This window comes from Panthera leo, chromosome C1 (genome assembly GCF_018350215.1).
Source record: "Panthera leo isolate Ple1 chromosome C1, P.leo_Ple1_pat1.1, whole genome shotgun sequence".
NCBI lineage: Eukaryota > Metazoa > Chordata > Mammalia > Carnivora > Felidae > Panthera > Panthera leo.
The window spans coordinates 138511941-138525451 of record NC_056686.1 but is presented as its reverse complement, the minus strand read 5'-3'; the positions used below and the strand labels follow the sequence as shown (position 1 = coordinate 138525451).

The 13511-nt window shown below is 38.2% G+C and overlaps 1 protein-coding gene across 2 annotated transcripts in view; it reads right to left on the bottom strand.

Moving 5' to 3' along the window:
• Positions 1 to 490: 490 nt before the first annotated feature.
• MBD5 (methyl-CpG binding domain protein 5) overlaps positions 491 to 13511 on the bottom strand; it is a 159776-nt gene continuing 146755 nt past the window's right edge. For both annotated transcript variants that reach the window (XM_042948725.1, XM_042948726.1), the window contains 3 exons: positions 13199 to 13272; positions 4553 to 4628; positions 491 to 1639 (listed from right to left, as the gene is read on the bottom strand). In XM_042948725.1, coding sequence (XP_042804659.1) covers positions 1568 to 1639; positions 4553 to 4628; positions 13199 to 13272 — 222 coding nt within the window. In that variant the 3' untranslated portion in view covers positions 491 to 1567. The remainder of the gene's footprint in view (positions 1640 to 4552; positions 4629 to 13198; positions 13273 to 13511) is intronic.

The window sequence follows — 13511 nt, the reverse complement described above, 5'->3', positions numbered from 1 at the left end:
ATTCTAAGAATAAAGGGATAATGGATCCCTTCTTTTGACAATCCATCAGCTGAAGTCAGGCTGGAGGCCTGAAACTTCTCTCAAGTGCGTGGGAGACAGGGTTATACCACCACCACAAAAATCGTGAAAAAAGACGGAAAATCATGTTGTGCTACATTTCTTATTAATAACCTTGTACTTTACAATGGCTCACAGTTTTAGGTTTGTATACTTGTAATGTAGTATTTTCTCTCTACATTTGTTTCACATTTTTTTTCTTACTTAATATAATATAAATAATTTGGTTAATAGATTTAACCTGCACATTTCAGCCACATTAATATATATAAGAATCTGTTAATGGTATAAATAATTCTTTAAATAAAATAAATCTGATATGTTACATAATACTGATAAAAAATTACCATTGCTAATAATTTTGTAAGCCACCTTCACTTCTGGTTTGAGTAATACTGATGAATGGCTATGACACTTGCTGTGATGATTGGGTTTGTTTTTTTTTTTTTTTTTTTTTTTTTTTTGCCACTACAAGAAAACTGACTTATAATCAACCTTACCTCTGATAATGGTTTTGAAGGGGGGCTTTTGCCTCCAGGTGTGGAAACAGAGTTTTATCTTGTCCGGTATTGTTTGCCAAAAAAATTCAACTCTGAGCATCCATGGTGGTGCGGCCTAAGCTATCTGAGTCAAGAGGTGGCTATCAAACATTAACTACAGAAATGACTGAGTAAAATATTCCATCTAAGATTTTTTTTTTATAAAACCTATTCTACTTTAAAACTTAGGTAAAAAAAATATGCAACAAATGGTTGCAGTTTCTGAATTCTTAATTTAGACCTGTGAGCCCTCATCCCTTTAGGAATCTGCAAGGTTTTGATTTCCTAGGCACCCGAAATCGGGTCCAGTGCTTCCGGATAAGGTTCATTCCAAACAGACAATAGAAATGGACACTCGGTGGTGTGCAATGTATGTCATAATTCAGGTAATACATTGTCATGCCTTTTCTCTGCTGTTAAATACAAAAACAGCATCTTTTACATTATCATAGAAAAGCATTTAGGTTGTATTTTTATTTATCACTTTACACTGGTAGTCTCTGGTAGGTGTACTCCATAGAAACCAAAGAATTTTGTACACTATTTCTTTGTACAATAAAAGATAAAGTGTGCATTAGGTACGCTTGTACATGACAATATTGTACAATATTTACATTTCTGATATCGCCATGAAATTCTGCATTTTCTATATACAACATTGAAAATTCTTCAGAAACATGTGGACATTTCTTATAATCACAATTTTAGTATTATAGAAAAAGTTTCTCAGTAATCTCTTGACCATTTATTACTCTCATCATTCAGGGATTTTGATTGGTTTTCCAGCATTCATTATCCTTCCTCATCAAAAAAAATATCGTATCACTGTTTCTTTTAGCACCCTGTGGTGGTGGTAGCTATCTGCCATAGTATAAATACTGATATAACAGTGGCTATATCAATACCTATATAGAGATAATATCTGTGCACGTTCCTTTAATAAACACTGCGCATTGGTGGAGTAGTCCCTGTTATCTGGAGATCTTCCTCCTCTTGGGTTTGGGGGGTCTCATTTGTCTGTCTCCCTGTGGGATTTGGTGAACCTGGAAATAAAGAGGTGGGGAAAAAATAACAACAAAGGTTGAAAGTACAAGCACCATTCGATTTCTGACAAAGAAACAGGGGAGGAAAGAGATTCCACCTTTCATTTCCAATCACTGATCTCCTGAGCCATTTAAAATTTTTACCAAGATCTCAGATCTTAGTGTGTCCATAGTCACTACAGGGAATGAGGAGTCCTAGGAACAGATAAGCAGAGCAAACCTGTAACACTGGAACGCAAGGGAGGAACCAGAGAACATCACGTGTGGGAAATGACGTGTGCAGTTGCTACCTCTGCTGTGCATTTAAGACAAAAATAAAGCCCTTTTTGTTAGGGATCCCTAGATCGCCAACTTCAGCAGAGTCTAGAAAAGCAGAAAAATACATACCAAACATGTTTTCTTCTTTACTTCATCACCCGACTTATTTTACAACTACTAAGAAGGGTCAGAGATGGTAAGAATATGCACTCAGCTCAGCCCATGGAAGTTTATTTAAGAGAACAATCAGAGTGAAAAATAGAAGATCACTACCATCTGTTGGCAGATCTGAGCTTGTATAGTCTGGAAAGTGTAACTGATGAACTCATCTCTGTATACTAAATGCAGAAACTGTAGCAGTTAGGGCTGTGTATCAGATTGAGCAGGCATGGAGCATGGCAGAGTATGGTTACCAGGTATCGGACAGCAGGTATGGTTTGGAGGGGCAGAGAACAGGTGCTAGGGAGGTGATCAGGTGCCCCACAATGTATGTGGTTACTGACAGGAGAGGGCAAGCCTAGACCCAGGAAAGGCAGGATGGTCCCAAGGCCGTGGTGTAGCTAATGTTTAACAACCAGTACCCTGTGGAGGGACACAAGCCGAGTGTAGGATATGCCAATTTCCATGGTGTACGTACTTGTACCACAGCCAATTTCAAAGTTACCAACATAATGTCACAGAATTCATAATTAGGAGATGTTCCCAATCAGCTCTCAAGATCCACTACAAGTTGGCTTAATTGTTTTAAAATAATGTTAAGATAACAACGAAGGCCAATGCTATTCGAAGGCAAACGCAAAAAGCTGTTTTAAGAACTTAAATTTTAAAAGTGACATTTATAAGTTTGTCACACTGCCTCTTCCTCCTAACCTGTCCATATACATTTTTTAAAAACCACTAGTTTCTGACGAAGAATGATAACTGAAAACTTGTTATAATTGAGGAAAGAAGCCTTTATCCAAGGCTGCAAACAAGTCTTGGTAATCTGTGAACCAAATATGGCCTGAAAAGGTATTTTGTTTAACAGCTATATGATATTTCAATGTTTACAAAGACAGTTGTCAACATGAAAAAAGTTGGAATTTCACTTCTAGACTTAGCACCTTATGAAAAATTGGAGGAGCTGGCAATTCTGGCATAATTTCCCATAGGTTTGGACCTGCTGGAGTATGGAAGAAGGAGTTCCTTCTGGAGAGAGCATGGGTTCCAGGTTGCCCCAATCCCATCACTCCTCACTGCCTGCTGGCCACAAAGGCCAAATGTCCTGCAGCAAAGACCAGCAAGAGGCTCACTGAACCCATTTTCTCTTCTTCCTGAATGGGCACATTGTAGAATGCATTTCCTAGTCCATTTGCCTTAAGAAAGCCAGATGAGGGGGTCAGTCCAGTGGAAAACAGCAGAAGTGAGGAGCCTATCCTGGCACCCCTGTGCATACACACTTCTCTCACCTGCTGGGCTGCATGCAAATGATATGAAGGAGCACTCGGAGGCCCTGAGGAATGGGGGACATAGAAACAGAAAGAAGAACCTGGGCCTCTGAATGACTGTGTGTGGAAAGCCCTTCCCCAACCGGCACCAGACCGAAGTAAGCAACAGTCTCTATTGTGCTGAGCCTCTAAGGTAGCCTCCCTGACCTCTAGTTGGCATTTTTCAATCCACTTGAATTGCTGTTTTTTCTCACACCTGACCCGCTTTACTTAGTGTATTTGCCTGGCCTTGGAAGGTGTTGGACTTCATGATCCCTGCTTCCGACCTTTCCTACATTCTGTCAGGAAGTTTAACTTCTCAGGGCCTTAATTCATCCATCTGCAAAACGATGGGTTAGATCACAACATCTCTAAAGCCCATACCAACCCCAACATTCTATGAGTCTATAACTTATATCTGTCAATAAGTAGCCACTGAATGGGTTGTTGGGGTCCAGGTGACTTTAACACAAAGTGTTGAGTGAAAGTAAATTAGCTTTCATTGCTGAATAGCCTTGGATAATTCACATTTTTTAAAAGAAATTACCAAAATTATATTTTGAGTGTTTACACTCACCAATGTTTGAATTAGAGAACAATGATGAAACTTCTCACATTCGATATTATTATGTGAACAGTTAAGTAAAAATGTAAAGAAAGAACAGACACAACTTCTTGAAAACCAGAGGTTACTATGTTCAGTAATTTAACAATAGGACTTTGTGCCAAATATTTTACTTTTTAGGTAACAATAGAAAAGAAATGAGAGGTCGATACACTCTTGATCTTGACCCTATTGTTCAATATCCCTCTCCCCCTTTTTTTTTGGTTCTATGGACAAAGAGAAATTTGCATTATTGAATATTTAGGCAACAGTAATGGCTACTGCTGTGCAGAGAGTTAAATGCATAAAGCTGTGGTTTGAACTTTATTTTTTGCTGCTTACGTTTAGAAGGAATGTTATGTGGGAAAAACAAAAGTTATCTCAGAAAAAAGACACAGTTAATACTACTAGGTTATTTTTTTCTTAAATTACTTTGAATCTTTTCTGATATCAGTCTTTTTTGGAGCCTAGTAATTTAGTATTGCTACGTGAGTTGCTTGTCAATATTGAAGACGCTTTACCAAAAAGTGTAATACAATTTATTTTCAAAGAAACATAGTATAATGGAAAAATAAATTAACTTACAGTCCCAGACATTTTGTCCAGTTCACTCATGGCCTCATGAATAGCAGCTTCTAAATGGTTATTTAGCTTTCCACTTCTGGAATTAATGAAAACAACACACCAGATTAACAAATTAAGGAAACAAAGTCTCAATTTAATCCCCTAATCAGAAAACAGAAGCACCAATTCCACCCTAGAAAGTCAATTTATATTTACATTTGAAAAAGTCAGATGACAAACATCCCTGGATTCTCACCACTTAATACTAATAATAAAGTCGCAGAATTACGAAAAAACGGAGCACATGATAGGGGACAATGGATTCTTTCCCTTTCCACATGCTTCTTCCACAGTCGGATGATTTTGCAAGAAAACTGGGCCGTGGGTCTCTTTTCCCACAGACGCAGCCTGTCGTCCAGGATTCCAGCCTGCCCCGCACTGCCTGTTCTGGCCTCTCTTTCTCAGGCAGCCAGGCTGCGTGGCCAGGGGGAGGGCGGAGGGGCTGAACTGCAGACTCTGGCCACTAGGGAGCTCCCTCTGCCCTCGCTGCTGTATCCCGGCTTCTGAGTTGAGCAAGTGAAGGCTGAAATCCTGGTGCCTGCACAAGTTCTGGGTGGGAAACAGTTTAACAATCTATCACACCTAAGGCTCCCTCCTGGACCCACCACCTTTTCTGCAAAACCAAAGTGACTTAACTATTTGAACAGATAAAGAATGGCTGTCTCAGAGTGTCTATCGCTCATCTGACTTTTTCTCTCTACTCGGCCTAGCATTACACACATGTGCAGCCTGAATAACACAAAACGGTATATTCAAACTATAGGAAGCTGTGCAATGAACTACTTAAAATCCACCAGGCAAATCCACACCATCTACCTCTGTAATTATGTACCCTTTGTCTATTCTAACTAACTTACTTTATTCTTTTTTATGCATATAAATAGTTACCCAATTATTCTGAGTACTAAGCTGATTCATTTCATTTATCTTGTCACAACAATTACTAGAAAAGCTGCAGAGATAAAGCTGCAGGCTGTCAGCATGGTTTTCCAAGAGTTAAGTCTCACCTCGGCACGTACACGGAGATTGGAAATTTGCAGTTGGGGAAGAATTTGGCTCATAGTTCCATTTAGTTTGGCTCACGTTGTGTTTAAAAACATATTTGAACTTTAGTGGAATGCCTTTATATGAGGCCTTTTGGTTTACCACAGCCCCCACCAGGTTTTACCCTCATACGCAGGGACTAGACAATTCGTACATTTAGTTTCTGCGTATACCCTGAGGAGTATACTGCTGGGCATATCACGGATGTTCCACATACTTCCTAAATAAAAAATTTGTCCAAAGCTAACACGACGTCTGTATATTCTGGGATATACATATATGAACTTGAATCAGTTTAACTGGAAAAAAAGATTAATGTATTGGTTTTAACTAAATTATGTGGGCAATACAACAGCAACCCCTTACCTTTTGCCAGCCTGTAGGCTAGCCTCTAGCTTTCACATTCTTCCTATTTATTCTTAGAAATATAAACAATGCAGAAAAGTGCATAGAATAAGTTAACCTCTAACAAATCCACTTCTGAAAATAAACTGATAATAAATTATTATTTCCTTTCTTTTTTATTAAAAAAAAAGCTGAAATTCCCATTTGTTATCAATTCCTAGTCTCATTCTCTCCTCCTCTTCTCCCCAAAGGCAACTATGTTGTGTTTCTTTATAGTATGTTTTTATACTTTATACGATATATCCATGAATGGTACGTAGTGCTGTCTTTTATGTGTGTGTGTGTGTGTGTGTGTGTGTGTGTGTGTGTGTTTAATATACACACAAAGGTGTCCATCAAGGGTGGTATGGTATACATGCCCTTCTGCAACTTGTCTCTTTCTCCCTTATCACTGTTTTCGGGCACTGTTTAAGTTGATATAATCTATTCATACACTGTCTTTTATTTACCTACCTATTCCAATTTTAAGGGACCATGGGCATCTCATGGAGTTGGTCTGAGTTGCTTTCCCAGTGAGGAGTTTGCCAAGCCTGATTCTGGGTGACTGGGCGGGGGGGGGGGGGGGGGTGGAAATCAAATGCCAGGATTCCATGGGGTCATGTAAGCTTGGCTGGGGTTGGATTGGGATCCCATTTGTGGGCTGTTTGGCAAAGGTCTTGACAGTATCATACATTGCCTAGTTGCCTAACACTATTACACCTTGTGTAACATGTTACATAGATTTGTCCTATTTCTTTTGTACTTAAAAGTATGAATATACATTTCAAAGGATATTTGTTATGGATTTTTATTATAATATCTTATGGGTTTATATTTGACTACCTAAAATTCTAAATGTCTAAAATGAAGGTAAAACATTTCAATAGAAAACCATTAGAGAATTTTGGTTCTCTCACTTTTACCTTAATAACAAGAATTGTTACTATTTATTGAAAATTGTCTATTTGCCAAGAGTTGTGTTAAATCTTTACATACATTATCTCATTTAATCTTTACAGCAAGCCTATGAAATCAGTATATGACAACTGTTTCTATGCCATACTTTATGACTTTATAGGGAGAACTGGTGAAACCGATTCTAATTTGTCAATGAAGAACATGGATATTTAACTACAGTTTTTAAAAGTAATAAATTCAAAGAGTCATGAAAAAGGTTTCCCTATGAAAAGTTGCAATAACATCACCATTAAGGTACAAAAATAATTCAACATTACTTGCTGAACAAAAAGATAGAATTTAGGGGTCGCCTGGGTGGCTCAGTCAGTTAAGCATCTGACTCCTGATTTTGGCTCAGGTCATGATCTCACAGTTCATGGAATCAAGCCCTGCATTGGGCACTGCACTGAGCATCGAGCCTGCTTGCGATTCTCTCTTTCTCCCTCTCTTTCTGCCCTTTCTCCACTTGTGCGTGCGCACACACACACCCTGTCTCTCTCTCTCTCTCTCTCTTAAAATAAATGAATAAACTTTAAAAAAAGAGAGAATTTAGGACTTTGTGATCTCTTTCTTCAACAAGATATTTAAAACGTTTATAAAGAGTTTATATTAACTTAAGCTAAATTTATTTTTCCTTTAACAAACTTAAGTAGTTAACAGAGGGAGAATTGACTACTTGTGGAAGAGAGAATAAATACAGAGAGGTGGGGCATGAAATTACTTGAATGCATCATGAGGTTCAAGAGGTAAAGGGAGACTCTCCCAGGTGTTAAAGCTGCAGACTAATTTTTACACTAACTGGTCAGGTCAGGGAAGAATGCACTTAAAAGAGGAAGAAAAATTTCCATGAGTTCATGAAATGAATAATTAGTCAAAATTCAGTCTTCCAGTACAGAGGGCCTCCCTGTGGAGTTTCATCCACTATTTTCTATTTCCTGCTGACATTTAATAATAAACATTTTTACTAATGGACACTCTAAAACCTACTTGATTAAGCAATAGATGTTCATATAATGACATTTCTAGTTATTAATGGAGATAATTGCCACTTCCATTTTTCACTGCCTATATTGTCACACATTATCCTTATCTTCACTAATCAAGGAAAAAGGCAGGTACACATCTGTGAATGGTATAAGAAATGAGGGAAATGAGGAACCACATGTTGCTCTACACTGTCAGTTTAGAATTTAAGCAACTCGCTTCATGTAGAATGGAACAAATTTGGGTGAGACCTAGACATCAAGAATCGTAGATTCTGAAACTTAATCCGCAGAGAAAGTATGAAGAATTTAAGGAATTTAGCATAACTATAATTTCTTGATCTTAAAGTGGAAATAGGATGTATTTTATCACTTTATCACTTTTGAACTCCACAAAAATCAGGTTACCAGATTTTAAATTTATGTGTAAGTATAGGTAGAAGATTTGATCCTCATTTCAATGAAAATCATAGCAAATCTAAAAGCTATGAAATTTTTTTCTTTAATGAAGCTATTTCCTCTTTCAAGTATAAAATGACCCTGAGTAATGTTTTCAATAAATATGTTAATATTTCTTCTGTGATTAGGCTGTAATAAGCATATATGTTTAAAGATATTTATTATACAGTTTGGTTGTAGAATATTAAAAATTAAAATGATTACATAGAATTCTAAACATCTAATATGGTGGTAGAATGTTTCCACTGGCAAAAATATCTCATAATTTCATTTGCTTCACCTGTATCTTTATAATAAAAATAGCTGTTTACTAAATACTTACCATGTGCCAAGTACTGTGTTTATATGATCTATATAATAACAATGCTAAGAGGTAGATATTAATATGCCCATTTTATTTAAAAAATTTTTAATGTTTATTTATTTTTGAGAGAGAGAGAGAGGCACTGTGTCAGCAGGGGAGGGGCAGAGAGAGAGAGGGAGACAGAATCTGAAGCAGGCTCTAGGCTCTGCTCTGAGCTGTCAGCACAGAGCCCGATGCGGGGCTTGAACCCATGAACTGTGTGATCATGATCTGAGCCGAAGTTGGATGTTCAATCGACTGAGCCACCCAGGTGCCCCTCTATGCCCATTTTAGAAATGAAGAATTTAGGCTCAGAGAGGTTAAGCAACATATGCAAGGGCACACAGCTATGAAGTGATGGAAATAGGATATGAACTCAGGCCCAAAACCAGCCTCTAAATCATCTTATTCAAATGCCACTTTCCTTTTTCACTCACTTTCTCTCTCCTTTTCCTTTGTCTACAAAAAGCAGTCACATCATTGCCATTTAAAAAATTCTTCCAGTTATTTTTCAGGAAAATTTTATATTACAGGTAGAAAGAAGACCAAACTAATTTATATCAACTCTCTCTACTCCCTTCTCATTCACTCTTCAACCCATGGTCACTTTGTTTTTACACCTGCCACTTTATTGGAAATGGTTTTCACTAAGGTTGCCAATAGCCTCCAAATTGCCCAGTTTCATGGAGATTTTTCAGTTCTTGTCTTACTGGACTTCTGTTTATCATTCTGGAAGCTTTTAGTCTTTGGTTTCTAACACCCTGCTCCCCTGACCCCCTATTCGCTTCCTCCTTTTTGATGATTCCCATCTGCTTCATTATCTCTAGTAAACATTCAAATGCCCAAGAGGTTCAATCCTTAACCCACTGTTCAAACTGGCCAAAGGATCTCTGTGTGATCACAGCCATTTTTACGTAGTCAAATATCACTTCTTCCCAGTGTCAGACATGGGTTCAACATAGTCCACAGGCACCCCACATGCACTCAACAGCCCCCCTGTACTAAATGCCATTTCAGTGTCTCCACCACCCACCAGGTCACCCCAGCTGAAACCCTGAAAGTTGTCCTTGATTGCTTGCTCTCCATATTCCAACCAATCACCATGATGTTTTGTGAATTTTCCCTCCTAAATATTTCTTGACCACATTCCTTCTCCTCCATTCTCATCACTCCTGTTCTGTTTTGAGCCCTCATTCTCCCTTGACTGCTGCCATGGCATCCTAAACAATGTCCCTGTTTCCAATATGGCTCCCCTAAAATTTATCCTCCGTACAGACATATCTAAAGTGAAAATCCATCTAGCTGTCCCATCAGGCACTTCCAATAAGATAAAGGATCCCACTGGCCCTTACTAACCTTTTCATGATCTGATTGCTGCTTATACCTTTGGCCGTGTCTTTTACAATTTCCTGTCTGAGGCTTTATAGTCCCCCAAATCCAACTGCTGATCTCATCTAAACATCATCCCACCCCACCCCATCTTGGTCTTTGTTTTCTTTGTCTGGCTAATACATATGTATTGTGCAAGACCTGGCTCAGATATTTCCTCTAGAAAGTCTTCCTTTACCTGAGTTTAATGCCACTTTCTATGATCCCCAAATACACTATACATATTGCTGTCATTGCAATTTTAACATTTTAATGGCTTCTGGATCTCCCTCCTTTGCTAAACATGAGCTCCAGGGGCTGTAGCACTGGGCCCAACACAGGTTTTTGCTCAATTAGTCTCCTTAACTAGGGCAATAACTAAATGATTAAGTAAATGAATAAACACATGATTGGGTTCAATACACCATTCATCACTTATGTGACCTTCAACTAATTATTAAGGTTATTTGGGTTAAAGTGTCTTCATTCATAAATAGGCATAGTTATTCTGGCCCATCTTGTGATTGGGAGAATAAAATAATCGAGTTTAAATACTATATGCAAAATGTAAAGTATTCTAATGGGCATTTATAAGGCAAGTTGGTCTGAATAGACAATAGCATAATAAATAAAGCTGTTTTTACTAAAGTTTGCCTTAGATTTTCTTCTTTTACCTCTCCAATCCATATTCTAAGTTTATGGTTTCATGAGTTTACGTAGATAATGCCACTTAGGACCCATGCAAATTCACCACAACTTGTAAACTAGCTTTGAAGAAAAACAATTTAAAATTGCTATTTATTCCTCATTACCTTTCAAAATTGATTAATACCAAATTTATGGGGAAAATGAAATTCATTTCAAGGCAGTATATTTATAAATATATATTTAAAAAAATTTTAATGCTTATTTATTTTTTGAGAGAATCAGAGTGTGAGTGGGGGAGGGGCAGAGAAAGAGGGAGACAGAATCCGATGCAGGCTCCAGGCTCCGAGCTGTCAGCACAGAGCCCAATGTGGGGCGCGAACTGACAAACCACGAGATCATGATGTGAGCCGAAGTCGGGAAGCTTAACCCACTGAGCCACCCAGGCGCCCCTCAGGGCAGTATATTTAAATATTTTAAGGAGTTATTTCATTTCTGTGTTATCAGTCAATTGGATATTTTGCACATAATTCAGCTAATGGCATATCTCACTAGAGGAAAGATTTGAGAGATCTTTTACGTCAAATAAACAAGTACTATTGAATACTCCATAGCAAACAGCCCATTGCAAGTTTGTGATTTAGGTAATTTGCAATTTCCCTCCTTTTCTCCAGACCTTGTATTAATTCTATGGGCCTTATCCTACTACAAAGCTCTGCATAGCAAGTAGTACTTCAGTCAGAGCAGAGGGGACTTGCCTCACTGTATTCCTTATCAGATCTACAGCAAACCTGGCTATTCACTTGATCATCACCACAACCCTCACTACCTTCCAAAGAACTCCTGAACAAAAGGGGGAGTTTGCTTATTGTGGATGGCATCTTTTTGTGAGACATTCTATTGAGATGAAGAGTCTCCCCAAGAGTTGTTGAATTTTAAAATTTTACCTCTGGCAAGAATTATTAAAGATACCACTAAAAGAAAGAGTGCTCTTTAATAGATACTATTGATATCATTATGTACATAAGACACACTATTAATCATTCTGATCTCATAATTCTTAGATGTTCGATAATGTGAAAATTGTAGTAATTGAGCAGGTATGTCAATTATATGTATATATTTTTAAATGTTTATTTCTGAAAGAGAGAGAGAGAATGAGCAGTGGAGGGGCAGAGAGAGAGGGGGACAGAGGATCCAAAGCAGGCTCTGCACACTGACGGCAGTGAGCCCCATGCAGGGCTCGAACTCACAAACCATGAGATCATGACTTGAGGCAAAGTAGGAGGCTCAACGGACTGAGCCACCCAGGCGCCCCCATTATATGTATTTTTAAAATAACTTTTCATGTGCATGTACAGAAGCACATTTGTAGTTCTCTACCTTAAGATGAAATAATAATTATGATACATAAAACTACATTGTATGACAGGGAAACTGTGTTTCAAACATTATCTACTTGTCCTTACAACATTTACCCAGAACATACTAGAAATATTTGAATAATAACATCCCAAAGTAAAACTTCTTGTTATAATTCCAAAGAAAACCTATTACTCCTGCCCCAAGAAAAAAGAATTATTTACCATCACTTTGACTAATAGTTAATTGGATGAAATTACTTACTTGTGTAAAATTGGGGATATCTCCTCAGCCCTCCTCCTGAAGGGACAGACTTTTTTTTTTTAATTTTTTTTTTAACGTTTATTTATTTTTGAGACAGGGAGAGACAGAGCATGAACTGGGGAGGGTCAGAGAGGGAGACACAGAATCTGCAGCAGGCTCCAGGCTCTGAGCTGTCAGCACAGAGCCCGACGCGGGGCTAGAACTCACGGACCGCGAGATCATGACCTGAGCCGAAGTCGGCCGCTTAATTGACTGAGCCACCCAGGCGCCCCTGAAGGGACAGACTTTTACTATACTTTTATTTTTTAATTTTTTAAATTTTTAAAAATTAAAACTATATTTATGTATGTTTGTATGTATTTATTTATTTTTTAGTAATCTCTACACCCGGTGTGGGGTTTGAACTCATGACCATGAGATCAAGAGTTGCATGCTCTCTGACTGAGCCAGCCAGGCACCCCTTGCTATACTTTTAGAAACTACTTAATTGGCAAACATTGAGAGTGTTTCTTTCCCAGTAAATGAGAGGGATGGATATGGAGGGAGTGAGGAAAGAGATGATGAAGAGGAACATCCCATACACAGTACAAATTGTTAAGAAAAGAAAATATTTTCTGTAATAGCTAACTAATTTGGCTTGTCTATAATGATCCTCTTGGGCGATAACCATTAAACTACACTTAGGGAGGCCCTAAGATGGACAAAATTAGTGAGATTTTCTTGTCCCTCTGAATAAAACCCAGTAAATTATATACTTGAGAAAGAAATGGCAAAAAAATAAATAAAATTGGTGCTTACTTTCTGTTCCTTTTCCGGGCTCGGCTGTAGGCTTCTAAACCTTCTGTTAGTGTCTTCAACTTCTCGGGCTCCACCTGAGTGAAGGCATGAAGACCAAACCATATTACCCAGACCTGCAATTGTTAACACCGTTTTTTACTTTCCTGCTGTGGGGAGGGAAGCTTAACTTTCACTGCCCTGTCAGGTGTCCTGTCCTTGCTCAAGCTGGGGCTGATTGTGTGGCTCCAGGCTGTAACATCAATGGAAATGAAAGATTGGTTGGCTTTCCAATTGTCAACAGTTTGTAAAGAATGTTTTAAGAACAAAATCGGCA